At 41.7% G+C, this 10,582-nt stretch overlaps 1 protein-coding gene across 1 annotated transcript; it reads left to right on the forward strand.

The window, feature by feature from the left end:
* The first annotated feature begins 6,014 nt into the window (after positions 1-6,014).
* Positions 6,015-7,717, forward strand: LOC118786155 (transcription factor Sp5-like). The gene is made up of 2 exons (XM_036541225.1): positions 6,015-6,162; positions 6,608-7,717. The coding sequence occupies exons 1-2, from the start codon at positions 6,112-6,114 to the stop codon at positions 7,670-7,672; spliced, it is 1,116 nt and encodes a 371-aa protein (XP_036397118.1). The 5' UTR covers positions 6,015-6,111; the 3' UTR covers positions 7,673-7,717.
* Positions 7,718-10,582: the final 2,865 nt, after the last annotated feature.

The raw sequence follows: 10,582 nt of genomic DNA on the forward strand, positions 1-10,582 counted from the left end.
CTTTGTTGACACCCCAGGGTCTGAAAGCGCATTTTGAGGCTGGTGATGTGACTGAGGGATCTCTTGCCGATAATATTCAAAGACGCCCATGAGAGCTCTGACTGTATAACTAACTGTGAACATTTAAAGTTTTATGTTTGAGTGCTGGACTGGCTGACTGCAGGTACTGCTTCTGGATTCGCTCTAAAGTGAGGCTGTTATCTGATGGTGATTATTTCTAATTTCAGGTTTGCATTCATTGCACAGACTCAGTTCTGGTATAAAGTGGATCCTCCGTGGGAAGTGTGTGCTGAGACCCTGCAGAATGGAGTTTGACTGGCGGCTCTGTGCTTTTGCCTGCAGTTGGTGTGTATCCAAATCGCAGAACATTTCGGCTTCCTCCCAGCATATTGGGAGTTTCTTAACTCCAAAGAGGATTGTAATGTGAAACAGGCCATTGCGACATCCTGTAAAGCGTCTTAAACATACTGCATCCTGTGTGTGTTAACCCCAAACACTTTCTCTTGATGAATATGGCCCTGTTTTACCGTACAGGATAAATTTGACCCTGATTTTACCATGTATGGTGAATTTGGCCCTGTTTTTACCATGGCAAGTAAATGCCAACAAGCTAACATTTCCATAGGGAGCTGGTGCTGGGGCCATCAGGTGCCACTGCTGATGTTTATATATTACATTACAATATTGCCATTTAGCAGATGCTCTAATCCAGAGCAACTTACATCAATTACAGGTTTTTACAATGTTATCTGTTAACACAGCTGGATATTTTACTGAGGCAGTTGTGGATTAAGTACCTTGCCCAAGGGCACAGCAGTAGTGCCCCCAAGGAGAATCGAACCAGACACCTTTCAGATACGAGTCCTGCTCCTTAACCACTATGCTACACTGCCGTATATATCCCTTGTTTTTTCTGCCAATGGGAGTCCTATCGAAGTTCTTGCCCTGGGACATCATGCAGGTGGGGTAATGATGTAGAAGTAAGTGACTGGACTCCCCTGGAATGCAGTAACTCAGTGCCTGTGTACCACGGGGTGGGAGAGTGGAACGACCTGGAGGTGTAGGATATGCTGGAAACAGTGAAACGAGCAGGGATATGTGGCGAAACCGCATAACAGAGCCTAAACTGCTGCTTTCTGAAATATCTTTTCATAAATCCTGGGTCCTTTGTTTTCCCCATATTAAAGCCATCTTTGCATCTGGTGCAAGAGAGCTTGTGTTTGATGTGGTCCACATTACTGACCAGAAATACAGTTTCTATCATCTGAAATATTTATTCCAACCATTGTGTTTTAATTAAAAGTATGCGTGGCTGAAAAGTTCCCACCAGAAAGTATGCTGAGTCATTTATTACCGCTGAAGGCTTCAGAAATGATAAAAACGTGGTTGCATATTACAGAAATGCAGTTGTTTTATTAACAGTGATGCCTGACTTCAAAGAGTAAATACAAATAGACAAGTATTGTCCCGTATCCTTGTAGTTCAAAGAGTGTGTTATGAATGGTGCTGATTCTATAGCAGTTCTTTTATACTGTGGTCTGATGTGCTTTGTGTTGTGTGCTTTATAGAATTTCAAAAAGGATTTAACAGTTATCTGTAAATAATAGGTACAATAAAATATATTTCAGCCGGGTGGAAATGCTTAACGTCAGCCTTTTCACTTGTTAATATGTCATATTGGTTTATTTTTTTGGTTGAGTGTTTTCTCTTGACTTTTGGAAACTAAGCAGTGCTTCGGTAACTTCAAAAGCCTCACAAGTGATGCTGTTTGCAGGCAAACAATTGATAAGAAAATATGTATTGTGGACTTGCAAAAATGTCAGATAAATGTTGGGAGTACTTGGATGCTCTGAAAAAAGAATGCATTTGTAAAGAGGTTATATTTTGTCTGGATGACAGAAAGAGCGAGAGACCAAGGTGATGAGTGAACACATCAAAGAGCCATTGATTGTATCCGTTAAAATGAGACACAAGAAAAGCCGTTAATGTTACTTTGCCCCTGTCTCAGCGGGAGATGCATCCTGCTGCATGCAGCTGAATCATTTCAGTTTGCATCAGCAGCGACACACAGGAAAATGAAACGATTTATTATTTTTATTAAGGGTGGCCGTGTAGCGTTGCGGTAAGGAGTGTGGTAAGGTTACTGGTTCCGCTTATACAGCTGGACATTTACTGAGGCGACTGTGGATTAAGTACCTTGCCCAAGGGTACAGCAGCAGTGCCGCCGAGGGGAATCGAACCAGCAACCTCTCAGTTATGAGTCCTGCTCCTTAGCCACTTTGTTACCGCACAAGTGGTGTTCAGTATAACACATGAAAAGCCCTGAGGATATATATCACGATCAGAAAGCACCTGAGAATGTCCCCCATGCTTCCCAAAGTAGCTTAAAACGGTGAAGTGAGGCAGTGACTGTGTAAACGGTTATATACAGCATTCTGTGCGTTGCTCAGATTGCACAAGAAACTGGCAGCAACAAGGTGTGTCAAAAATGTACATTTCTCTAAACAATGAGTGAGAGGGGGTGTACTGCACTAAAACTTTAAATGTGAATCCTGATTTCCTCAATGCCATTTTAGACACCTATATACTTGCAAGTTTTCTAAAATATTCCAGGGTAATCAGCGGTGGAGAAATTATTCCTAACTGAATTACAAATACACAGGCAAATGTTCGAACAAAACTTTGCTTCTGACGTCTTCATTTCCATGTCATTTGCGTGGAGAATGACACGTGAGAGAGCATTCCATAAAGCCCTCATGACATGCAGGTCTCGTGTGCCATGTCCCCTGGTCCACAGAATGTACATGCTCTCCTTTGATGGCCTCTGTTTTACATCCTGCCAGGAAACAAGACAAGAGACTTTGGCAAGTACTTCGTTACACCTAAGTACATGTTATGTTGCGAGAAGACTCCCTTGTCCCCAGTTAAGTAACCGCAAACAGACGTTTTTGCACCCAGACAGGATAAGTCTACAGTGGGGTTTAGAGACACATGTCCATACACAATGGCAAAGCTGAAGAACACAAACACTATGACTCATTAACTGGATCAGAGATACTGCAGAGAGATGCAACAGACAACTGAGCAGCTTTTGTGATATATACAGGCAGCCTGTATTGATGTACAAGTCTGTCAGTGTTGGCTTCTGTGAAATGACAGTGGTAAAAACGCACCAGTTTTTTTTTTTCCAATATATATATATATATATATATATATATATATATATATATATATATATATATATATGTGTATATGTGTATATATATATATATATGTGTATATATATATGTGTATATATATATGTGTTAATATTTATTTTTAAAATCCTCCTATTGTTAATTTCTCTAATCCATTGGCTGTGACCCTCATAGTTATTTTGGCTGGGGTGAATTAACTTTAAAGGCAGAAGAACCACACACAGTGTGCACCCAGCTAAAGCAAAATCACAACCCCCCCCCCCCCCCCCCCCTCTTGACCAGAGGGCATAAAACACAATGGTGGGGCTCAGCTCCATATGCACACACTCGCTCTGCCTCAAAGGTAAAACAGACACAAGCAGCACAGTATCCGGTTTCAAGGGAAAAGCTCAGAAATTAGGCAGACCAAAGTTCAAGCTCTTTTATGTTGGGGGATGAGGATAATGGTAGCTTCAAAGGTCCGCAGAATGGCTACTCCAGAGTTATCCTTTGGTGTGTAGATCACTGAGGAAGTTCACAGATGTCTTTTTTTCTCATGGGATAGTGGTTGAAGTACCCGGTAACCTCGAGCGCGCCTTTCTCTGCACAGGGGCTAATGTGTGCCGATTGTGGAACCTGCTCTCTTTCTCTCTGCCAGAGCTCACAGAATGGAATTACTGTGCCTTCCTGCTTCAAAGCTCTCAATTCAAAGATCAGATTAATTTAGGCCCGGTAACACTGAATGACAGCCTGCCAAAATACACCAGTTGTCCTAGTCCTTGGTGGATGCTGCTGTTGTACCCTATGGCAAGGTAATTAACATGATTTGCTGGTTATACAACTATCTATGCCCATATGCTATGCAAGTGATACAAATAGATAATAATAATATAATTCCCTGACCACACTGGTGTATTTTTGCATGCACTCATTTGGCAGATGCTCTTATTCATAATATTCATTATATCATAAAATACATTTGTACATATGACAAGGTCACACGACCAACAGTGGAGATCTAGGAAACCCCTAAAGTGTATCAAAAACAAAACAGATGATGTATAAAGGGGTTATAATGTACACAACCAGAAACCCTTAGTGACCTAAGGACAAAAGGTCAAAGAAGTCTTTCAGCGATACTGCCATGAGGCAGTACTTTTCCAATGCTTACCCTGACGTCACCATACAAATGCCCTGGAAACTCAAAGTTCTTCTCCGTTACTGAGAGCAGGGCTGCTGAAGTTATCAGCAGAAATGTCTCCATGACCGTGTGGAGCATGGACCATGGGAGATGACTCCAATTCCCTTCAAGGGAGCCGCTCTAATTCAATGTCTTTGCCAAGGTCTTGGGAACAGAGCAATTGTAACTAAACAGTTCCCGTTTTTCAACAGAAAAACAAGATAAAGATCTCTGTGTTCATAAGAGATGAATCATAATACTATGTAAATTTCCTATTATGGAGTCAATTTTACTTTATTTTCATCGAGAGACTCATTCAAGGTGGATGCATTTAGGAAGTTTTTCTGTAAGTTCTGCTCACCCACATTGTGCCATTGAATAAGCATTTTTTGTTGTACGCGGTTCCAAACTGAATAAGCTTCAAACATGTGGCGATGTCTTCAATTATCATAGCGACCTCTCTCTGTGGCCAGGGTATTTAGGTCAGCTGAAAAGCAGTTTTCCAAACTGTGGAGACTCTGAGCAATTTAAGGAGGAGCAGCAGGCGGATCATTCAGAAATGGTTTCCACTTTCAATCAATCATGCCCCTCCACACCTAAGTCTACAGGGAGACAGCTGTTAGCCACGCTTTGTTTACATCTGTGACTAAAGGAAGTTATAGTGTTGACTGATATGTTAATTTCCTGTGCAGTGCCAGCACAGATGATCTCCTTTTGGCTGCTTAATGGAATCCTAACATTTACTGTCTGCTTGTTAGTATGTGTCACAGGTTTCAAAACAAATATAAAACCCTGCAGATATCCTCAACATCCAGTCTCATCATGATATGGATATTAAAGATAGGCCCTGTTTTCAGCTGAATGGCTCTACAGGTGACTACAAGACAGACAAGCCAACAAGATAGATATCAAAAGCCTTAATTTAGTTCTGTGTTCCGACTATAAGGGTGAGCAAAAATTAGACAAATTTGCACATTTGAAATAATTAGTCTCATTAAGCAGTGACCCTACATATGTTAGTGTGTTATTGATTAACTTTGCACTACTTAATTACATAGCTGCTTTTTAATGTGAAATAAAAAGATATAAAATGTACTCAAGTCTATGAAGTTTGAACTTTGTAATAAGTCATTTAACCAGAAACAATAAAAAAACAGTAGCCATTCTCTCAGTATTTCAAGATAACAAAGGGCAAAGATACTGCATCTGCAGGGATTACAAAATAACATTGTCACAGGAGGTTCTGCTATAAAGGTTTCATTACAATAAGTGGGATCAGATGACTGGAACATCCAGCACCAGGTTGCATGGGGTTCTTTCATCACGACAATGCAGTTATTTGTGTGTGTGCGTCCGTCTGTGTATGTATGCATGTATATATCCCACATGGTGATTACTTCATTAATTGACCCGCCTTTATCTCCTCCCCTCTCACCTCCTCTAATAATCAGTTCTTTCATCCAGCCCGACAAACACACCATAGGAGCTTTGTGGATTCAAAGGATTTGCTTTCTCTTCTCAAAGAGCCGCTATTCTTTGATGATTGGGCAGCGGCGAACTTCAAAGCGATAAATCTTATTTCTGACTGGCTGGCGGCCCACCAAAGTCTTATCAAATTCTAGGAAGTGATCCGCCGCTCCTCAGATAGTCCAAGGATATCTCTGGGAGAAGGAGCGCAACGGCGAAGGACATTTCTGTGTTGATACATTTGGTTTCTTGTATTATTATCAGATTTTTTAAATCAAAAAGTTGATCATGGCAGCAGTCGCGGTACTGCGGAATGATTCACTCCAGACATTTCTCCAGGTTTGTTCAATGCGTTTTCACTTCTCATTGCCAACTGCACTGAGGTCTGACCTTTTTATTATATTTAAATATTTAAGGTGTTTGACAGTCTCTCTTAAATAAGAATCTGATTGTTTTTTTGTCATTTCAAATTCATAATGCTCAAGTTTTTGAACAAATGCACAAGCCCAACTAAATGGCCCCCGTTTTCTTCAAAACTACCCACAATGCTCTCTGTATTTATTTCGTATGTTAGCATGCACGCATTTCAACTGTGCCTCGGCTTCATCTTTAGCACCGGAGAGACGCTGTTCGTCTAACTTTTATTTGAGTGTTCCAAAGTTGTTAAAGATGTTACACTAACGAAAAAGTTCAGTATTGTTTTCGTCGGTTTGCAACTGCCTGTGAAATCAAAGTGTTGCCGTATGTCACGATCAGTTTATCTGAGTTCATCTTAATTCTACAGGATCGCACTCCGACCTCCTCACCGGACACCACCACGCATACTCCCCTCGCGCTTCTAGCGGCGACGGGTAACCGGATTGGGCATCACCACGGATCGAGTCCACCCGATTTCCTGCAGGTCCCGTACGATGCGCCCCTTGGCTCTCCGTCGCGAATTTTCCATCCTTGGAATAACGACGGAAACCTTCAATGCGCTCTGTCTGGCAAATCGACTTTGGGACTGTCTCCAAAATCCCAGCTGTCCGCACACATCCAGGCGTCGTTTTCTTCCCACCACGAATTCCCCCTTACCCCTCCGGCGGACCCTACCAACCCCTATGACTACTCACCCGTGAAGATGCTACCTTGCTCCGTGCAATCATTGCAACTGAGCTGCCCTCCCACTTACGTCCCTGCCTACACAGCGCCAGCGCCTATTGCACCCGCAGTGCCGGGTTTTGTTCCCGGACGCTCCGGCCTTATCCACCAGCAATCCGGACAGCTGTCCCCGAATCCCGGAGAGGACATCCCGTGGTGGAGCTTCCAACAGGGGAATCCCGTAACCTCCCCTCCCCCGCTCGCCCCACATCGCTTCCCTTTGCAGAGGAGTTTGGTGGTGGGGCATTCGGAATTTGCTCAATATCGGACTCAGATTTCTACCCTCCTTCACACGAAATCCCCCCTCGCCATCGCCCGTAGGTGCCGGAGATGCAGGTGTCCGAACTGCCAGTCTTCGAGCTCCAGCGACAAGCCTGGAAAGAAGAAGCAACACGTCTGTCACATTCTCGGGTGTGGGAAAGTGTACGGGAAGACCTCGCACCTGAAAGCGCATCTCAGGTGGCACTCGGGGGAGAGACCGTTTGTGTGTAACTGGCTGTTCTGTGGCAAGAGCTTCACCAGGTCTGACGAGCTTCAGAGGCACATCAGGACGCACACGGGGGAGAAGCGCTTCGCCTGCCCGGACTGCTGCAAGAGGTTCATGCGGAGCGACCACCTAGCCAAACATGTCAAAACACACCAGAACAAAAAGAACAAGCCACACGGAAAGACAGATCACGTTAAAAGGGAAAATATCAGAAACATCTAGTAGGTCAAAAGTATCCCAAGATTTTTCCTACATATCAAGATGGACATCAAGTGCAATATTATAAAGTAAAAACAATCTGATGGCGTCAGTAGCCTACATGTTGGAATATGATCAATAAAATTATTTTGTCAAAACCGTTTTTTCTTCTTCCAGTTGAATATAATTTAGTTTTATGAGATTTTGCAAGTAAAATATTTTAAGTGTTCATCCGTTTTCACTTACCGCAACATTGTAAAAGTTTTTTATAGCATTGAGCACATGCAAAAAAAAAAAAAAACAGCTACGTCAAATTACTGAGGCTGTGTTCATAATCTTCCGTGGATGGTTGACTTTTTGTCATCATTACTTTCATTCAACAAAGTCTGGGTAAAGTTTTTGCTCCGCGTAAAGTGTCCGCATACTTTTTGAGAGAAATGCGCACGTTAAAAAAGTAGGCTAGATCTTGTTAAAATTGCCTCTGATTGTTTGATGGATTTGGGGTTATATTTTTAGAAATATGTTTCATTTGCGACTTGCAGGATATCGAGTCAGAGTTTGCAAAGTGGTCACTTCAAAGTGATGCACGACAAGTAAATTGCGAAGTAAATAAAAATAGCAAGAGAATTCCTGAATTCACCCCAAAATAAACCCCTTTATTTGCCCATTTGTTTACAGGCCTATGCTACACACATGTTGCTTGTTTGTCGCAATTCGGTTTGATATCATCACTGGTTACTCCTGTTGCCTTTAAGGAAAGAGGCAAACGGAAAGTTGAATAAAAACATGTTATCTTACAGCCGAACATTTGTTCAAGTACTGCAAAAATAAATTGTTAATAATAATATTAATAATAATAATAGCAACTTTTAGGAAGGAAAAACTTGAGTGAGGAATTTGAGAAAAAGGCGTCAGAATGGTCGTGATGGGTGATACAGTAGGAAGCAGTGCAGCGTAATGGAAAGGAACAGCGCTCATAACCGAAAGTGTGCTGGTTCGATTCCTTGCTGGGGCACTGCTTTAGTACTCTTGGGCAAGGTACTTAACCTAGATTTGCTTCAGTGAATATTCATCTTTATAAATTGATAAAATTGTACCGTAAATGTAAGTGACTCTGGGTAAGAACGTCTGCTAAATGAGAATGATGTAATCTATTTACTGAGGCAGTCGTGCATTTATATTATTTCCTTCTACAATAACCTGGCCACGTGCATATAGTGCATTTTTAGCCTAATACAAATAAACTGGAATTGTGAAATAATATTATGATAAAATGTAGGTAACACATCCGTCTCAGAAATTCCTTCTCTCGCAATAGCGTCCCCTACTGTAACCTACCTTCGGAAAAAAAGCAGTCTTACAACAGTGTGTATTCGACGCCTAATGGCAAGGCTATGGGCGTGCAAGAATCAACGGACATATCAACCAAATTTCTGTAATACAACAAATTTCTTCATACCAACGATACCACCCAAGAAAATATTTCTATTAATATAATAAGTAAGTTAGACATCAATACTGATAAAAAAAACACTTTTAATATATCCAGGGTTCCGTTGTCCGTTTTTATTTATCAAGACTGGTGATGTGAATTTAACCAAGGGCGTTTCTTTAACCTCTCTAGTTTAACAATAGCCTGGTTATGTTGGAACAGAGGTTACAGAATCAGGTTTTTGTTTGTTCATAGCCTAAATCTATTTTCAGCTACGATCAGTTCAGGACAGGTAGGCCTATTCAACATGCAGTCATGTCAGGCCTCATATCATAGAAACCACACGTTAATCCAAGACTTTTGGATCAGGCCCGGGGAATTTCTAGGCAAAACTGCATACAGGCCGCTGTATCAGTGACGGTTAACCACTGGGGAAACCAAGCAATTTGTTGTCTTTTGGTCCGGATGAAGAGTTCTAGTCGCTACAAAATTGTCTTTGATGACCGCTCTAAATTAACATTTTATATCTGAATAAATTACGATTATACACAAGTACATCAGACCCATCAACACCAGAGCTAACAACTATATTATACACAGAGGGATCAGAGGCAGAGACAGCACGCCCGCGGCGCGGAAGGCGGAAGCCTGGTGAACTCACTCACGCTCTCTTTTCACTTCTGTGCAAGGAGGCAAAGTGTCGCCATGGTGATGAAAGTTTGGTGGGTGTAGCGTTACATGCTCTCGGCAGGGTATCCAATACATCCTCCGGTTTGTTTGTGTTCCTGTTAGCTGGCAAGCAAATCAGCTGCCATTTTACCTTTTTTTGCCCTCCTTCACAGATAGAGATTTTCATATATTTTACGGAAAGTGCAGATCGGGTAGGCTACTCGAAATTACGAGCCCTCGAAAAATGAACAGGTGGGTTTTGGCTGAAGTAAAATGTTAACAAGCGGTGACACGTGACATGTCCGTGAAATGAATATGTCTAAATCTTACGGATATGGTCTAATAATATTAGTTAATATTAGTTCTCAGTTATGAATTTGTCGGTAATTTACAGACTGTTTTCGTGTTTAGACTGGAGTGTGTCGGGAAGTCTACAAAATATCCGTCCGCGGTAAGTTCACTTAGCGAGGTATCAATATTTTCATCATATAATAACTGACTCGCTGAAAGGCAATACAATAATGCAACTTTGATAGCATTACTGATAGGCCTGTGTAATACAGGGGTAAGTATTAGATACATTAGCTGACTTCCTCATGTGCTCATATAAGTTAACGAGTCGATCTCCAATTTAAATTAGCATGCCTAATGTTTTATGTGATTTTTTGATAATTACCTAATTTTATCTTGACAAACCAACCTCAACCGTCTTCTCGAAAAGGTGCTGGGACAGCTTGAAGTTCTTGGTCCCAAAGGTCAGTAAACGTTTCGTTATTGTTGCTTGATCCACGATTTTTGGCCAAAATGACGTAAAAGCGTCAACAGACGTCATC

This window comes from Megalops cyprinoides, chromosome 11 (assembly GCF_013368585.1).
Source record: "Megalops cyprinoides isolate fMegCyp1 chromosome 11, fMegCyp1.pri, whole genome shotgun sequence".
In the NCBI taxonomy this organism is placed as follows: domain Eukaryota; kingdom Metazoa; phylum Chordata; class Actinopteri; order Elopiformes; family Megalopidae; genus Megalops; species Megalops cyprinoides.

Bases quoted from the DNA above. Each gene is read 5' to 3' on its own strand.
- LOC118786155 (XM_036541225.1), top strand. From the start codon at position 6,112: ATGGCAGCAGTCGCGGTACTGCGGAATGATTCACTCCAGACATTTCTC. The intron at 6,163-6,607 runs GTTTGTTCAATG...TTAATTCTACAG, and splicing joins CACTCCAGACATTTCTCCAG to GATCGCACTCCGACCTCCTC.